This window comes from Empidonax traillii, unplaced genomic scaffold (genome assembly GCF_003031625.1).
Source record: "Empidonax traillii isolate 1590-97213 ecotype Southwest subspecies unplaced genomic scaffold, ASM303162v1 scaffold186:size1492175, whole genome shotgun sequence".
Lineage (NCBI taxonomy): Eukaryota > Metazoa > Chordata > Aves > Passeriformes > Tyrannidae > Empidonax > Empidonax traillii.
Window position 1 is genome coordinate 976817 of NW_020955379.1, and position 18856 is coordinate 995672.

Consider the following 18856-nt stretch of genomic DNA (forward strand, 5'->3'; position numbering starts at 1 on the left):
CCTCCTGGAGCGATTCCTTTCAGCTTTTCGCATGCTTTGTTTTTCGGTTTCTTTTCCCCCCTAAGTTCCGTGACAGAGTTGGTTGTTGACGGGTTGCACATTAACAGACCCCTTGCTTTTGAGGGGCGAGGAATCAGTGACACTTGACTAGATACAGCCACAGCTACAGCAGAAGTGGCAACAATAGAGAACAGCATCAGCATGCATCCCGCAGTCAGCTGGGATGATGGTTTTTAGGCAAATAGCCAGTCGCTAGGCAGCCAAGGACAAGGACTTCCTTTTCCCTCTGCTGGGATCTCTGAATATTAAGCTCTTCTTCCCTGAAAGAAAGAGGCACATTCCCATCCATCACCAACAAGTTGTATTTACATTTCTTCATGCTTGGGATGTTATTTCCAGCTCAGTTGGTGTAGGTTTCCAGAAAGTGCCTACCTCATCTTCTTAATATCTGTCCCAAGAAGTCAAGAGACCGTTTTTTCTCCCCTTCTTAGGTCTTGGGAAGCATCAGAGTGGCTGAGCTCCAGATGAGGCAGCTGTTCCCAAATATACTCAGTGGGAAGAGTTTTCATAACAATGGGAACCACATGAAAGCTCCCGGAGTAGCTCCTCCTACTATTGAAAAGTCCTTTCAGTTGAATGGTTTGCATATTGGGTTGCATAAATGACTAGACACACCAAGGGGTCCATTTTCAGCACTGTGCGCATAGAATTAGACACGCAAGCCTTGCTAACAATAATGAGAGTTGTGTGCAAAACTCCCTGCGCAATATGCTGAAAATATTCTGCTTAGTGAATCTTCCAGCTCACGGCTATTTCCTGGCAGTGCTGAGCTGAGTTCTGGGAACAAAATGAAAGTCTGGGCTCTGTGTGTGTTCACAGAGCTCTCTCCCATAGTTTCTGAAAAAAATGTGAAAAGTCTCTCTCTTCACTCCCCCTTTTCTTCCCCCCCCCCCTTTGTATGCCTGTAGTATAAATGAACTCCACATCCCACTTTTCCTTCAGCAGCCTTAAAAGTGAGCTTTAAAGCTGCTTGAGGAAAAGCCATTTGCCTTGAAGGAGAAGAACAGAGATTTCGTATTACTGTGTGTCTGGTTTCAGTTTATCATGAGTTTTTGTGCCAGTCTGCTTAGCATGTGGCTGCGCAAGTGAATCCCTTAGAAAGACCTTTCTCTTACCAAGCACTGCATGGTGGCATTCTGGTCACAAGCACTGCAGCCAGTCACAGGACTAATGAGACCCTAAAAATCCTGTTAGAAGGGGTTATAGCAAAGTTGTATGTATTTATGTGTATATGAATTTATTTATTTTTCATTGTGGCAAGTCAAAATACTTATCAGTATTTTCCCAGTAGAGCTCTGTTAACGCTGTGTTAGCTTTTATTCAAAAAGTGAACATACCCAAAGAATGGTGCAGAAGATGGCAGCTTAGTATCTCTTCTGGGCTCTGCTAACAATACACTCACCTTAAGCAGGCCACTTCATCTCTTTGTTTTTCCTATTCCTTCCTCACCTCTTTCATATATCCAGGCTGTAAATTTTTCATTGAAAAGTTGCTGTGTTTATTTGAGGACTGGGACAACACAAATATTTCTAAGTAGAAATAATAGTGAAAATTGTGACACAGTGGCTGCCATTCATGTTTCTCATAAAGGAAGTGGTAACATTTTAAAAATTAATTTAAATTCATTTAAAATCACTTGTTAACCAGAGAACTGGGGATCATAAGTTGCTGAAGTTGAGAGGGAAAATTAGTGATGGAGCCAGACAAATCCATGATGCCAACCTGTTTATTTAAAGGCAGAGAATATAGCGTATTTTTATTTTTCTTTTCCTGAGCACTGAAAGTCTCAAACAAACCAGTAACTGCTTTCTTGCTCACAACCTCAATTTTCTTTCCATCAGCAGTCCCCAAATTCACACTCTCTCTTCTGGATTCACTGTCCTACTGCCAGCTGAGGCCATGTCTGTCTGTCTGTCTGCTGTGTTTCTTCATTCTTGCTTCTTTCTTCACATACACACACAGAGGTGCACACATGTACACATAGGTACAGGTACACACACACACACACACACACACACGCACACACACACACACACATACAGAGTCTCCCCGTGGACCAGACCACAGCAAAGCCCCAGGGAAAGTCTCTGAATGCACCAGTCCATGCCTCAGATATGGGTAGTATATTCCCAGTTACTACCCCTTGAAGTAAATCTCCAATGTTTCAGAGAGGTTGAATGCAACCAAAACAGTATGAGCCTCTGTTTTGTTCAGGGGCATTTACTATGGGCTGTCTTCTGGTTCACTTCAGCCCTTCACAGCACTCTGATGAGTCTAAAGGGGCAGTAAATACCCAGCTGTATGTACAAAGGAGTCCACAGACAGTGCAGGAGCTGGGCTAGGACTCTTTGACACTTCCCTCCAAGCCACCATCAAGGAGGAGAAGCCAGGGTGTGATTGCTCCCTGAAGTATGCCTGGGCATCCTAATTCAAAGGCAGAAGCAGCCTCAGATTGTGCTCATGGAAAATACTTGAGAATCCAAGTGAGATTAACTGGCATGCACAAAATATTCCCTTTCTGGGGCTCTAAAGTAGCAACACTCGGCTACAACTGACAGTAAGGCCTGAATTGCTAAGAGAGGTGTAGAAGAAAATGGGATTTGAGAGCTGCATGTCCTTGAGTGGGGAGCTGGGTTTATATTTAAAGCCTGAGCCTGAGTCACAGTGATGACGACTGGTGACTTTTCTGGTGAGCTTTCTATACAGGCTGCAAAAGCTTTTGATAAGCCACGTTTATGCTATCATTACAACTGGATACAACTGGTCTCACTGGGGGACTGAGAGTAAGATGCAGCAATTTTTTACATATTTTTGCCTAGTGGAGATCCATCCTTAGATTTATCAGCTTCTGTCTAATCTGTGACTGAAAGATAACATGCTTTTTGAAAGCCAGAACTGACTCCTGTGCACCTTTCTCCTCTCTTTTTATATCCTTTTAGTTGCCTATAGCAAAGAACGGATGGTGACTTACTTTTTTTTTTCTCTCAGTTCTAGGGAAAATTCGAACTGCAGTTGGCAGTGCCCAGCTTCTCATGGCCCAGAAATTTTACCAGTTCAGAGAACTTTGTGAAGAAAACCTGGTATGTAATTCTTCTACAAGACATTGCTGTGTACCTTCTACTAACCCTGTGAATAATCCTATGTAAACTAGGCTGATTTTTTGACTAACGTGACAGTTTTTCCAGTAAAAGCCTTGATATGAATTCAGGAGTAACTCAAACTTGTCAGAGTCAGCATGAGTTTCACAATAGCTTGAGAGCCTTAAAATAATGACAGTCAAAAAACTTTGGGTGAACTAGCACCGTGGCTCTGCTACTGACTTCAGAGGAGTAAGGATCTGTCCCTTGACCCCTGAGTTCCAGGGCACACAGATGGGGGAAAAGACCTTAAGGTCTTTCAGGGTGGATCAGAGATCTCCTGGATAGGGCTTTCCCACATGTTCATGGGAAACAAGCCCAGTACTAAAATCTGCTTTAGTGGGCAAATGCAACAGAAATTGACTCTGTCTGAATAAGATTTCCAATTCTTAATACAAAAATTGAAAAAGCATTCTGATTGCACTTCGTCGTAAATAAAGTGCAACCTGCTAGCATCAAGCACTGAAAAACTAGGAATCCAAATGTAATCTCAGGTCTCCTGACGAATCTAAAATATATACTTTATTGTTTTTATTAATTGTTCCTTTAATGGTATAATTATCCTATCAAAATCCTTTATTGGTGTGGCTGTGAAAAGCACAGACAGAAATTTCATAGGGCAAGCAATTGACTCTTTTGGGTTATTGCATCTGGTGAGGAAAGAAAGGCAGAGTAAAACTTGAGCCATGTAAAACATCATACAGGGTGCTATTACTAGTTTATTTATTTATTCATTAATAACAATATATCAGTGTAATCTGCTGAGGCCACAGCACTAATGAAATCTTGCTGACTCAGATTGGTGTAGGTACTCGGCATTTATGAAAAATGCACTTGAAGTGAGTGTATGCAACGTCTCATTTTATTTAAAGAGCTTCAGCTGGGAACCAGCTTATAGAGACATCCTGTAGAAAGCCTTCCCTCATACAAACCTTGTCAGTAGAGCAGGGATGGTTTCATGTATGTCCCCTGCATGGAAAAAGCATTCAGATCTGGTTTGCAGTGAAGAGACAGAAGGTAGGACAGAACTTTTCTGGGTCACCAGCCTCTGGCCCACTCTGTGCTGAAGATGCTATCCATCCAGATACGCTCTTCTAAGCAATACTCTTGGGCTGATGAGTTCGCTATACTTTGGGACACAAAGCTATGCTCCCCACCTGTGTCCCAGTTTTACTCTTCCAAAAAATCTACCTGTAAAAATGGGTTTACCGTGTTTTTGCATGTTTTCTTCTGAGCTTTTCATCCTGCACAGATTATTCTTTAAAAAAAAAAAAAAAAAAAGGAAAAAAAAGGAAAAAAAAGAAAAAAAAAAAAAGGGGGTGGGGGAGGAGAAAAAATTGGCCTGAGGTGTATGAGACAGTTTTTTCTTGAAATAGTGTATTTTTGTAAACCTTAGGATCTCAGAGGGTGGAAAAAGTGTTCACACATCGGTATATCACTATTTGCACATGCAGCAAATGCACATTTGCAGAGGTATCAGTCTTTTTACCAGTGTGAACATGTCAGGGAATCCTTCCTCGTGAAGGTGAAGAGGAGACTGGCAATTAATTTCAGTCGATTAGGATTATAACCAGTTGTGCCCAGGAGCATCCCTAGGCAGACCTTGCCACAGGGGACCTTACACATGGACTTTACCCCTAGTCTGAGGAGGGTAGCTGCTGCCTTTGGTGAGAGGCTGCTTGCAGGGGCACAGCAGCTCAACACCAAGCCAGACTCCTTGAAATAAACCTGACAGTAAGTAGCACTCTGCTCTGCTTCTCCCTCTGTGTCTTACCACTCGCTTGCATTTGCTGAAAGTGCTTTGCTAGTGACATTCGTAACCGTTTGCACAAATGCTTTACATTAAGAAGTACTAAAGCCAACATGTTTTTTTCTTCTGTTGCACAGAATCCTAATGCACATCCACGGCCGACCTCCCAGGATTTAGCAGGGTTTTGGGATATGCTGCAGTTGTCCATAGAAAATATTAGTATGAAATTTGATGAACTTCATCAGTTAAAGGCCAATAATTGGAAACAGATGGATCCTCATGACAAGAAGGTAGAACACTGTAGATTTTGTATGCTTCATTTAAAACCCTGCACAAATACTGGACAGATTAAATAGGCCTCTGTGTTACAGCGCTGACGTTAAAAAATGTGAAATGAAGCTCATATCAACTTAATTTCATTGTAATAACAATGTTTACATAATAATCATCTGGGATATTATCTGTAATATGTTTCAGGCATATTTTTAAACCAAATCTGTCTTTGTGAATCGGATAATGGGAATGTGGTACTTTGTTAAGCTTTACATTTAATCATATTAGACGATCAATCGTTGGAAGGAACTGCCTTATATATTGATTCTTAAAATTAAATAAATCACATTTACGGTTCATATTATTGCATACAGCAAGAGTTCTAGGTTGTGTTGCTGAAAAAACTAGGGAAGCATTGTAACCATTGCTGACTTTGGTAGCCAGATTACAAACACAGCAATATCAAAAATATGCCTTCCAAAATGTTACATGAAAGAACTACATTTTTTGTCCATTTGTTTGTTTTTTATTTATTTTGGGCTTTTTTTAAATGGGTGATTTCACAAACATGTTCACTTTGCTGGAAGTGTTGTTTACCCAAGGTAGCATAAAAATCATCTGGAACTTTGGTCTTTTTTTTTTTTTTTTTTTTTTTTTTTTTTTTTTTTTTTTTTAAATGTGGTCATCTTCTGTCACCATGAAAAACTACCACATCTCCAAGTGTGAGCCACATTTCACTTTACATTCTCATTTGGCACCCTTGCCTTTTTTTCTCCTCACTATCCACCTCAAGACAAACATCATTTGGGTGAGCCAAAATACACAAATGTTTCAAAAAATCCTTAAAACACAGACCCATTCCTAAAGGAATCAATGGTCTAATGTTGCGCTCCTATAGTTATGTAATTTGATGGCTGAATTTCCAGTGTGGTTGGTCTGATAGCAATGAATACAGCCAACAGGTAGGATCACCAGAAGGAGGGAGAACATGACTTACAGGTACAGCGGCTCAGGCAGGAGTCTTACAGGTCAGCTGGCTGCCGATGACCAAAGTGGTGTTTTCTTCTGGACAAATAACCATAATAATATCAAACCCCATTAATCTTGCAGCAGGAAGCTTGTAAAGCCAGTGCTGGTAGCACTATTCCTCCTCCTCCAATCAAGACTAAATACTCATTCCTGACTTAGGAGTGCCATGTTCACACCATTTGTGCACACCTAGTGTGTTTTGTAGGGGAATGAATGGGAATGTGTTTTCCTAGCCCAAGGTACTGAAGGCAAGTCATTTTCTTATCTTCTTTTTTTTTTTTCTTTTTCCAGTATCTATCAGCAAAGGAAGTTAAAATTGCCAAACATGCATGCACAGAAATGCTGGTATATGGTCTTTCATTAGCTTTTACAGTAAAGCGGGTAGGCTGGGTTTGGAATTGCAGCAGTGAGAAACAAGAGTTTTCCTTAAGAAAAATGTGCCTTTTCTTTGCTTCTGAAAAACATTTCAAAGAGTTTCCAACAAAAAGAAAACTATAACAGGTTAAGTAGTGCTGAAGAAAGGGATGTAAAGTAGGAAGGTAACGATTTTAAAGAATTACACTGTGTTCCTGTTTCAACAGCATTTGTCTATGACTTTAGATGAAATAGATCATCACCTTTCTTAAAGGATTAAAAAAACCCCAAAACTTTCTGTGGAACTGATATTTGCCTTTGGCCTTTGCCACTGGGTCCTTTATAAGCACTGTAGATTAATCCTTGGACGGGGAGAAAAAGCAAAGTATGAATAAGTGTAACTAAGCACCTTTATATTTCGAGCCATGGAAGCTGTTGTGAGCAGCATGAGAGAAAACGAAAGGGCAGAATGGGACCTTTGTAGTGTGATAAAATCCCTTCACTCAGAGACCGTGTTCACAGTTGGAAGGGGATGTAACTTAAAAGACAATCTAATTAACTTGACAAAGTCTTTGTGGCCTGAAATTCAGTCCTGAATACACTTTTCTTTTTCGGGAGAGATCCCTCTTGGAGGGTTTTTTTGGTTGGGCTTTTCTTATTCTTTTTTTTCTCTCTCTCTGTGTGTATGTGTGTGTGTGTGTGTGTGTGTGTGTGTGTGTACATGCACCAGGATATACATTAAAGTCCTCCTTGTTGATCACATATCTGGAGCTAGCTGCCACCATGATGATTAATGCATGTTCTCTTAATGATTTTTAAGTTTTTCCTACCAGTTTTTTCTATTTCTAGCTGATTCTATCTTCATATCTGTTTAACAGGAGGCTAGAGTGTGCACTGCGAGACCCAAAATGTGGGCTTCGTGAGCAGTCATTAAACTGCTACAAAATAGATACATAAATATATGGTGTCTTTTTTAAAAGCTACTTACTCAGATGCACCAGCTGCAGACAGCTAGTTCCCATCTGCATTTGGGAACACCAAAGCCATGGCACCTCCGTGTTGCAAGAGCACCTAGCGTTATGCACGCATAGAAGAGGGTGGCCCAGGAGCTGGGGCTCTCCAGAGTTCCTCTGCTGAGAGCAGCGTTCCCTGCCGGCTGCACTGGCGGGGGGGAGGCCGTTCTCTCTCCTGGTCCCTGGCACTAAGCGGGTGGCGGTGGGGGCCTCGGCCCCAGTAGCACCGTCCCCGAGGAGAAGGAGCACGGCGGCCGGCCCTCCCCTCCCCTTTGCCCTTGCCCCATGTTTATGAAAACTTGAGCACAAAAGCCAGTTGACTGAAGACAGAAAGGCAGATAAGAGCTAACAAATCTTAGGTAAAATGTGTGTTCTAACTACTGACGTATCCTAGTTTTTCCCACCTTTCCCTGAGAAGCTGTATAATGCCATTAACCTTCTGCTTTGATCAGGAGAGAAGGGTCCCTCCTCCAGTGCCAAAGAAGCCATCGAAAGGTCAGGTGCCACTCATACGAGAACGCTCTCTGGAAAGCTCGCAGCGTCAAGAGGCCCGGAAACGGCTGATGGCTGCCAAGCGCGCTGCATCGGTCCGCCAGAACTCAGCTACCGAGAGCGCCGAAAGCATTGAGATATACATCCCCGAAGCCCAGACCAGGCTATGAAGGGATCCAACCAGGAAGACTCTCTCTGGCAAGACAAGCCTCATGTATAATCTGCCCCTCTAGGCTCCTGCTCAAGGTCACCACGAAGTATTTGTACCTCCTCTTCTCTCTCTCACTCTCTCTCCCCTCCTCTACCCCTCCCCTCTCTCTGTACGCAGCTGCCCCGATGCTCCCAGTGAACTCCACTGCCGTGGCGTAGTTGTCGGTCCTCCGAGAGATGTCCTCTAATCACCCTTGCTTTCTGAAGGTTCGCCCATGTCCTCACGATGCTTTGTCACATGTACTGATGCTGCCACTTTGCCTCATGTAAACGAGTATGATCCTTTTTTTTTTCTGTTTGAAACAAATAAACGCAGCGCTCAGACTTCCACACACCTGCACACCTGTACAGTAGATGCACCATTTAACTTACTCATGATCTTTAGTTGACCTAAAGCTAGTCAGTTACCCAGTGTACAGCAATATCAAACTGTAGGGGACTTTGGAAATTTCAGTCATGCAGGGTGATCCTTTTGGACTCTGCCGTCTTCCTCACAAAAGATGAAAGGAGCTATGACTTGGATTCCCTTCTTTTTATTACTGTTTTTTTTAAAGCAGATGGCGCACTTTATTCTAAACCTCTGAATCACATCTTCTCACCTGAATTAAGGAGTCACACAAGGGGAGGGGGCTGGGGTGGGAGTGGGGAGGCAGGGAATTAAAAAAAAACCCCACAGCTCTGGCAGGTGAAAAAGTGGAAGTATATCCCACAGGTGAGATGGCAAGGAATATATAAGATCCTGTGGAAAGATACCTGCACACTCACAGCTGCACAAACTGCCTCATTTTTATTTCATCAATCACTACTTAAACATTTCAATCAGCAGAAGATTGTAAATTCGATCTTCCAGGGAAATAATCTATTTTGAAAGGCAATAAAAGAGTGAAAAGGAAGGAGATAAGAAGTAATGACAGTTGAAGAGATAATATAAAAGAAGGATTTTCTTGTCCAAGTATTAAGAATTTTTAAAATTGTACTGTATTGTCAATTCCTCTTGTATTGTATTGTATGGATTATATTGGTTAAAAAAAAAAAAAAAGAAAAAGGAAAAAAAAAAAGAAAAAAACCTTGGTTTTGTTGATGTCTTAATCTCGGTGGGACCATCCAATCTCATATGTCCACGCAGCCACACATGGATGCCAGCCACATTACTGTACGTGGAGCCTCTGACACTTTTGCAGGCCAGGCTTGCTTTGCTCTATCCACAGCCAGTTGTATGCTACAGTTCAGACTGCTTATCACCAAACCGTCCTCTTCTAGGAGTAAATTTCTAATTCAGCCTCCTCTTAATAGTATAAAGTTCCCATTTGAACAAGAACAATAGGCTATTTTTCACAAGTTATGGGATCAATATGAACTTAATATTTTTCACGACAAGCCTTCCAACCCTGGCTTCTGCCATTGTTTTGCAATCATGAAAAATATGCATCCCAAGTAGCTCATTAATAGTGGGCGGAAATGGCAGATAATAGGGCTGGAGAGGAGCCTGAGAGGTCAGTTCCTGCATGTCTGTCCCCTAAAGCCACCCCTGGCTGGGGCAGGGGCTTGTCCTCCAGCTTCTCTGATGAGGGATGATGCCGACCACGCTGCTACTGGATTCTCTTGTGCCAACATTAGGAAAGCTATGTCAGGCATGTTGCTGAAAGCAAGTTGTGTGCGTGCGTGTGAGAGTGTGTGTGCACACACACGTGCCTAGCTGGCATGTGCTGCTGACAGCAGAATTAGCGTGAGCTAGTTTGGGTGACAGGACTGGTCTGGGGCAGAGGAGTGCTGTGCAGCCCTCAGTGTGTGTGCAGTCCTGAGCCGAGGCTTCCTGGACTCTGCTGGTCCCTGCATGCTCTTCACCCTGTGTCTGCCAGGGCAGGGGTACGCAGGAGAGGAAGGCAGGCTGCTTCCTGCTCCCAGTGGGCGCAGTCACAGGGACAGCCCCCCCATGGAGGGGCACAGGTTGCAGCCCTTGCCACACGCCAGTGCTGGCTGGCTGTGCCCACAGCTGCTAAAGCTGTACGGACAGTCCAATCAGAGAAAAATCCCACTGCACGTGTGGTGTAATTCTGCAGCTTGCACTTAAAAAGCATTGAAAATTGTCATCGAGAAGTTAAGCTCTTGCTAAAACTATTCATCGAGACCATGCCAGACAGCTTCTTTTCCTATGACATCATAGCCAGGTGCTAATTTAATTTTATTCAAAAAATAGGAGAGGTAATAAGTTCTGGCACCAAGTATTTTCATGAGAGCATACTAAAAACCACTAGAGAATTTGCTACCTCTCAAAGCCATCGATATCTGAGCTATGTCTTTATAAACAGGGCACAACTATTTACTGCTGTGGTTTACAAGATAAGGGCTAATAATTTAATATATAAATGACTTTTAACTAGAGTAATCAGAAATCCAGTGTAACCCTAGAGTGCTTGGTGTTACAGGAGCTTCGAAAGGTTTGACCCTCTAAGCGTTTGAATACCAGTGTATTTGCTAGTTTTGAAACACTGCATTTAACTTTTAGCAGCAACAAAACATCACCGTGTTTGCAGTATGTAATAGTGCCAACTGCCACTTTTAAGCATATATAGTCATAAGAAGTATTAATTATTTGGAACTCATTTGTACTGAAGTATTCAAAGCAGTACCCAGGTGAGAGTCCACATTCACAACTGTGTCGCAGACTTAGTTTTGTGAACGTTTTATGAAAGATGAGTTAAGACTTTGGTTGACAAGTGGCTACAGAAATTTATATCCAGCAAGTTCCCCCCTAAAAGAGCAGAAAAGCAAAGACTATCTAGTCTTGTACATCACAAATTATTGTATTTGTATATCATAGAATATGTTTTGTATCTATCTTAAAGGAATTTATTCTTAGCTGAATGCTTGTTAATTCATCTGGCACTGGAAAGGTTATTATGGTGTTAGCTTATTTTTTAGCAAAATATTAAAAATACTGCCAATATGAGAAAATATAAAATAAAATAATTCTGCCTCTAGAATGCCACTAGTTAACCACTTGACTCATTTACCAACACTAATGCTAGTATATTTGCTCCATCATCTGTTTCAGTATAATTTGTAACTATTTGTTTTTAGTCTAACTTGCCCAGTGTATATTAAAAATGCCTATATTCTGTTTCACTTTGGGACTAAACTACTGTTTTTTTTTTTCTTGAGGGAAATTTTAGAAAAGGTTGGTTTTGTCTCCTGCTTCAAAAGTTTAAAAAAAAAAAAAAAAAGAGGTATTTATTATATTTTTTGCAGATGTTTCCATAAAATTCTCATAATCTTTTTGTAAAGAAAGATGAAGAAATGGATTAAAGATTTTTAATATTTGAAAAGGTAAATAGAAATAATTTATTTGTAATATATTTCAGTTTATTTATTGGTGTTCCCTTAACGCTTTGATGTGCACTATCATTTTAATTTAAAGTGTATCTTTGTGAATTTATTGGGTTTTTTTGGTTTGGGTAGGTTTTTTTAAGGGAAATGGTCAAATGTGTATTTTAATTTACTGGAATGTAAATCACCGGCCTACCTGCATTCCCAAATGTGATTTTAGAAATGTTTTTGATTTGAGACAAAAGACACAAATTTGAAAGCCTTTAGACAGAGGAGAGTGTTTTTATGGCTTAATGAATTGGGTTTCCATAGGATTATCTATCTGGTTTGTGTGTGGACAGGAAAATGTAAATAGATGAATGTTTCCCATAATGTAAAAAGAGCAAATTAATAAAATAATTAATGCACTGCTTGTAAGAGCTGTGGGTTTTCAATGCAAATTCGTTCTCGCAGAGCTGCCAAGACTTTTCATTTTATGTGGTCAAGGATAAAAGCACGACAAGCAGAATGTTTCTCTTAGGCTCTCATTGCTTAAGACCAATCCTGCAAAGTCTCATCCGAAGCATCCCGCTGAGCGCCCTGGAAGTGCTCATCTGCACAGAGTTGCTCACAGGCATAAAACTTGCCATGATCAAGGCACAGAGCCTTAGCAAAATCTTCAAAGGCACTTCTGCACGGAGCCCAGCCAAACCCTGTTGAAGATGCCAGGAGTTACACTGGTGACTTCAAAAGATGTGGCAAGAAACCCCCGGTCTGGTTGTTTTTCCCCTCGCTGGTTCCCTTCATCTTCTACTTATCTCCAGTGATGTCTGAATTTTGAGGGCAAAAGAGATCCCTGGCAGGCATAGCTGACTTTCCCTTCACTGGAATCCTGCTTCCAAATGGGTTTTTTCCCACTATATGAAATGAAGACAGTCACCAAATCACACAGAAGTATGTCCCAGATTATGCTGTTCATGTCTATACCAGTACTTAGGCAGGTCCTGATTCAGTCTGTAGAGCCTAATAGTTACATTAATAGCACATCAGTGCTGCACCATGGACTGTCTGCCCATACTTAGACCCTCAGCACAGGAGGATGAGAAAGACTTGTGCTAGGGGCTTTTGGGCAAGGGAACTTCTGCTTACCATCAAGATGAAGTAATTTTTCTTCACCTGCTGGTATTTATGTGCTCATTGGTCATTGATAAATGGATGCACCTGGGGTGGGGGGGAGAAAATGGTTTATAACTTAAAACCTTTCTGAGGTGTCTTGTACCTTTTTGTAATGAGAATAGCTCAGAGGGAATAAAATAGCAGCTATGTTTCACACTGTTCTCCAGCAGACTAATGAAGAATCCTGAACCACGGCTCAGCCCTGCCTTTCACCCATGCTTACGGTAAACTTTATCCCTATTTGTGCTCAATGTTTCCTTCCAGATCAAATCAGGAGCCTTCCCCACAAGCATAGCTTGATGTCAGTTTGTTTGCCAAAGTCTGTTCTCTCCAGCAAGACATTGTTTTTGCGGCACGCAATAGGCAAATAATTCATTTCAACCACCAGTTTGGAGCATGCTCGCCTATCAGATCTGTTCAGAGTTGGTGTTGACTTTGCGCTGGCATTTTTGATAGCAATTAATGATAAAAATATTGGCTGCTCTGCTGCTATGGGCACTTGCTGCTGAAGTCTTAGGTTTATAAATGATTTGCAGTCAGCAAGTGAAGTTCTCTTTTCCAACTCTGCATCACATAAGGAGGTCGGGTCAGCCCCACTAGTCGCGATGCACCAGTGGTCTTCCACTGAGCAAACCTGGGACCAGCACCCACAGCTGAAACACACTCAACCCATTTCCCTTTAGTCTGATGCTATGCCAGTGACCTAAAAAACATTGCTGTCCCATCATGGCAAGCTCATTCACAACAACTTCCCTGCCCCATGCTTTTGTACGCAGCGGGGAGCCTTTTACAGCCCCTCTTCTGCGTGTCTGCTTGGTCACCGTTGTGGCAGGAGAAGGTAGCTGCTATCACTTGGTTCATCAGGATGCATTTGGATGCCAGCTGCAAAACGTGACGTGACCAGCCCTTCCAGCCAGCAGTCAGGCTTTCCCACGCTTGGGTCCCATCGGCGGACAGCACCCTTTTCGGTAGTGCGCGTGATTACAGCGGGTCCTCTATTGCTCTGTGAGTCACATGCCCGATTCACAGTGAGACAAAGGGGCGAGAAAAGGAACAGGGCTTCCTGGTAATTGTGTTTTTCATGGTTCTCTTCACTGATCCAGTAACAACATAATCATTGAAATTAGAGACAGAAAAGCTCTGCTGGGCCTTTGTGTTAACACTCTGCCAGTTCCAGATTGCAATCTACCAAGCTGTGGCAGGTAAGTCATCACCTCCCCAGCTTGGCTCCACCCAAGGGGAAAAAAAACAACACAAGAAAGGAGAAAAAAAAGAGCTATATTAAAAAACAAGCTGAGCTGTGACATTACCACCACCTATTATGGGCAACTCCTGATGCAGAGTCCTTCATCGTACTGACTCTTCACTTAACCAACTCCATGATAGGGTGCCGAGATTTCCCTCATTTTTAACCAAGCAGAATGGAAGCAATTCAGGATTTTGATACCTCTATTCAAAGAGGGGGAAATGCTGAAGCGTTGCAGAGCCCCCCGAAAAGGCAACCACTGCACAGCCCCTGAGTGGGCACCAACAGTGACACTCTGCCACATTTCAAAGCTGTCAAAGGTTCAGAGAGAGGGAAGGGCCTCGTCTCGAGTTAAAGAAAAACAGTAGGACAGAGTGTGATGGATGTTTTACGGGTATCAAATGTCTCACCAAGGTAAGATAAGTCACTTGCGTAAACAACCATGTGCTGAGGCAAACATTTTAGTTAGGAGATGGTAACTAGGGAGCTGGGATGTTGAATAGTAAAGGGTAACGCATTCCAATGTAACTAAACCTATTTCCCCAGTGAGAATCTCAAACCTATCACTTATCCCCGGCTTCTAACTAGAAAATTATCAAAGTCATGTCCTTAAAACACTATGTCTTATTTTTTCCTACTGTACTGACTATGGGAGCTTACAATTGCAATCTGGAATCACTTTGTTTGTTAAGAACTGTGATCATCTCTGCTTTTGCTGTGCATGCTTCACAAAATAAGTAGTACTGAGAAGTTAATGCATTGCGTGAGTTGAGCTGTATTATTTGTCACCTTGCAGCACGTTCTTTTTTCTTCTTTTTTTAAAATAAGTGGTCGTAATAATAACTCACTGTGTTCCAGTCATTTTGCCAGTCTTAGGAAGAAAACTTCTATCACCTGAAAAAAAAAAATACTGAAACTTCTTCATTTTGTAGACTGTTCTGATAAATCATGGCTAAGCTAGGCCTAAGGGGAAGCAAATAGAGATAACTGATGCACTCAAGCATGTGTCATTCCTCATCTCTCCACTCAATAATTGCCATCAACAGGGAAAAAAATTGGTATGGATCAGACAGCTCACAAATCATGCACCAAAACTTTTGCCATGCTGTGGTACTGGGGTGAAATCACAACCTGTAGCAACAACCGAAGGCAGAAATTCCTTCCCACCTTGGAGCAACGTTTCAGTAAATAGTTTCTAAATATGTGACATCCCTTCCCCTGTGCATCAGTGCCACCATAACCAGAGTCCCACAATTTCCATTGTGCTATTTGCAAGCCTCAGAGGTACTAGGGCAGTACCATGCGGTTTCTGAGGACAGGGAGATGCAAGACCCTGGGCAACAGCAGGCCTTGCACAGAGCAGGGCTTTCTTACTCACTATTGAAACAATGGCAACTCTGGAGGAATGTAGTGTGGATTAAACACAAATAACATAATCAAAAAGTAGTCCAGGTCAGATGGCTCTTGCTTCCATGAAGTAAGCAGTCATAGTGGGAAAGAAAAGTTTGAAAGGGTGACTCCTGTTTTCATTTTGCTAACTACTGTTTTAATCCAGCATAAACATCAGGCTTGGATTTTTAGTGAAGCTTCACAATTGCATTTGCAGTATTGGAAGAGAAACCAGACTTCATCCCAGGCTAATTGCCAGCCATAAAACTTAGGGGAGTTATACTTAAGACAAACTTTTAGCAACTTCAAGCGAAACATGTCCATTTGTCAGTCTCCAAGGGAAACCAGAAGAGCTTTGTCTAAAACACCTGAACTTTAAGTCAATATCCTCTGCAAGAGAATCCTATGACCTTGCTCAGTGTCCTGACTCACCACATAGTAAATACTGCTGTGATTTAAAAAAAATTATAAAAACTGGTGACTTACATCAATGAGTCTGTATGACTACATATAGGAAAAAACATCTTTGACAAATAGATTGTGTGTATCAATCTGAAAGGCTCTAAGAAGTATTCTTTTGTGTTACTAACCTAATGCTTCAACTGACAAGAGGTTTCCTCTTGTTTACGTTTTTTCTGGCAATAGCATGACAATTGCAGCCTGTCTGCAAGAATGTACATGGACCTGGGAACCGAGCCATACATTAGCAAACTGCAGTGTACTCCACATGTTTCCCACCCTTTGCTTAACAGACTTGTCCTTGTGAAAAAGCTAAATGTGTGCAGTACTGCATTCACTCCAGTGATTCATATCGATCAGCTTCTGCCAGGCAATGCTGAGATTTCAGGTAGGAAGCAGCTCACCTTCTGTATTTTCTGTCTCTGTGAGCTAAAAAGTTTTTTACTGGAAGGTGAGAAGTAAAACTAGGAAACCAAGCCAAAACAAAGAAAACCTGTTGAAGCATGCAGAGTTTTTCATTCAAGTGTAATCCAAGTGGATTTTGTTTGTCAAAAGTTGCATAAGCCAACATAACAATTCTGAAATGATTTTTAACTGGAACTGTTTTCATGTCAAGGTAGCATGTGTAAGCTTAATGCTAATGGTTCAAGGCCTTCCCAAGTGTCAAGTGGTGTGACTGCAGGTGCTGTCACAGCATCCCTGCCACACAGGTTAGCCATAGTTGCCACTGCCAGGGTTTGTTAGCTGCAGTGCTGATGTCTGGGAGCCTTCCCTTGTGGCACATCTCTCACTCACATGGTAAGAGGGCGTTGTACATGTTTTCTGCTTTACCTCACATGATGCCAAGACAGAAATCCCACCAGAGCAAGCTGAATGAATCTCCTTAGACAGCAAAATTACACTCAAATATCAATAAATACTCTTACAGGGATGGAGGTTTAGCTTTGAACTCACAAGTACTTGTTCAATTATCCTTACACCTCAGCTCTCTCTCTGATTTTTCAATAGACAATATGAAATTCTCCTCTTGCAACTCAGAAGCCAGTGTATTACATTTGCTCTGGACTTTCAGCATTGTAACTGGGAGCAGAAGTTTTTTAATTCCTCTCAAAAGGTCAAGGAAACATGAAACCGCAAAAGGCTAATTCTTCTCTGTGTCACATTTCTGCAAGCCCAGAGGGCAACATGGCAGTGGTATCTTTAATGCTTCTTTTCCTGCCCCGACTCTTCAACTCACAGTCCTTGGCACAACTGGTGACAGCTCACATAGTAACACAGTTACTCTTGGATTGTTCCTTCTAAGAAGTTGCTCCTGATAAATATTGGCAGCACCAGAAAGGGTCCTGGCCACCACAGTGCATGTCTGATAAGCAGGGGGAAGAGCCAGGGCTCATATCACAAGGCTTGGCCTCATTGTGGGTTTTCTGTTTCCGGCGGTGCATGGTCACAATCCACAGTGTTGGGCACACACACCTGTTATCATTAAATTGTAAATATTGTAAGAAGGTATTCAGCATGATTTAATATTCCTATTAGTCCCTCCAAAGGCCCAACCAGAGAAGCTGGGCTGGGCTGAATACTGTGTAAATATTGATGATTTCTGTCTTGCAGTGTTTACAGTCCAAGAAGGAGCCCTGCACCAGAGCTCTCTGTTATGGTTTTTTTTTTATTTGTCTTTGGAAATTATTTGCATGATTTAGAGCACCATAAATGAGCATGTCCTTTCTTTTGCCACTACTACAAGAGCAATTACTTTACAAAGAGCTGTGAAGGCAAAGATCTAGACCTACAGACTCTATCATCCTGACCAAGAACTTGTCTTTTGATTTAAACTCAAAATCCACTACCTTTTCTGCAGCTGTAATATACTACAATAAAATATGATCTCACAGTTCCCAAACTCTTGCCAGGTAAGAATGATTCAGGGTGAGCAGGGCAAAGCAACACTTTGCTGCTCCTGAACTGGGGTACACGCTCTGAGGTAAATTCTAAGCCTTAATGGAAAAGGCTGCTCCCAAAGCCACCACACAGACAAGATATATATATATGTGGCAGTGGTTGTGGAGAAACCCACAGCAGGAATCAGGTAAGTCAACATTACACACACATATAGCATGAAGAGACACTATAGGAATGGATTTTGGCCCGATGCCAAGTGCCTTGCTGAGGGTGCTGATGTTTGGAAAGGAAATAACAAGTTTCTACAGCTGCAAGTGTCGGTATGACGCACAGCTTGGCTACACCCTTCCTCCAGCTGAGGATAAAACCTCTGCAAGGTAGTTGGGAGCTGCGCTATCCCTCCGAGTATGGCTGGCTGCTGCTGTCATCCATCATGCGAGCATAATTCCTTCAGAGTTCAAAGTTGCAAAAGACTTGATATTCCTCAGGGTGTTCTGAAGATTTATAAACTGTCACCTACCTGGGTAGTGGGAGACGTTTACCTGTCTCCTGCGTAAGCTGAGCTCAGGGAGCAGTAATATGATTACAACACTTGCGCTCAGAAATGCCTTCTGGCTCCTCATATCTCCTCATCCGATCTCCAGGACACCTCACCAGGGTTAAAAAGAAAACAACACCAAAACACCGCTTAGACCCAAACCATCTGAGGCGTGGGCCCAGAAGCAGCTCTAGCATTGTCCTTTTCCCCCGACATTGCAACCTGCAGCTTCATAAATGATATTTGTTCTTCCCACCAGTCTTACCTCATTTGAGAACAGGGGGAGGCTTAGAGTCAGAGGTTTCACGTGAGGCAGGCTATACCTGCAAACACGAGAGTGAACGTGGAAGGACAATTTCACACCACCACCGCAGTGCTCATCAGAGCACTTCAACAAGAACCAGACACTGGGATTTAAGCACTCAGCCTCTCTCTCTTCCCCACATGGGGAAGCTCGTACCTTTTTATTGCTGCCCCACACACAACGCGTCGGGGCCGCCGCCAGCACTTCCGTCCGCACTGTGC

At 42.3% G+C, this 18856-nt stretch overlaps 1 protein-coding gene across 11 annotated transcripts in view; it reads left to right on the top strand.

The window, feature by feature from the left end:
* The window catches only part of DLGAP1 (DLG associated protein 1), a 416188-nt gene extending 404126 nt beyond the window's left edge, over positions 1-12062 (top strand). For all 11 annotated transcript variants that reach the window (XM_027886315.1, XM_027886316.1, XM_027886311.1 and 8 more), the window contains 3 exons: positions 3049-3140; positions 5085-5237; positions 8069-12062. In XM_027886315.1, coding sequence (XP_027742116.1) covers positions 3049-3140; positions 5085-5237; positions 8069-8278 — 455 coding nt within the window. In that variant the 3' untranslated portion in view covers positions 8279-12062. The remainder of the gene's footprint in view (positions 1-3048; positions 3141-5084; positions 5238-8068) is intronic.
* The last annotated feature ends 6794 nt before the right edge of the window (positions 12063-18856 follow it).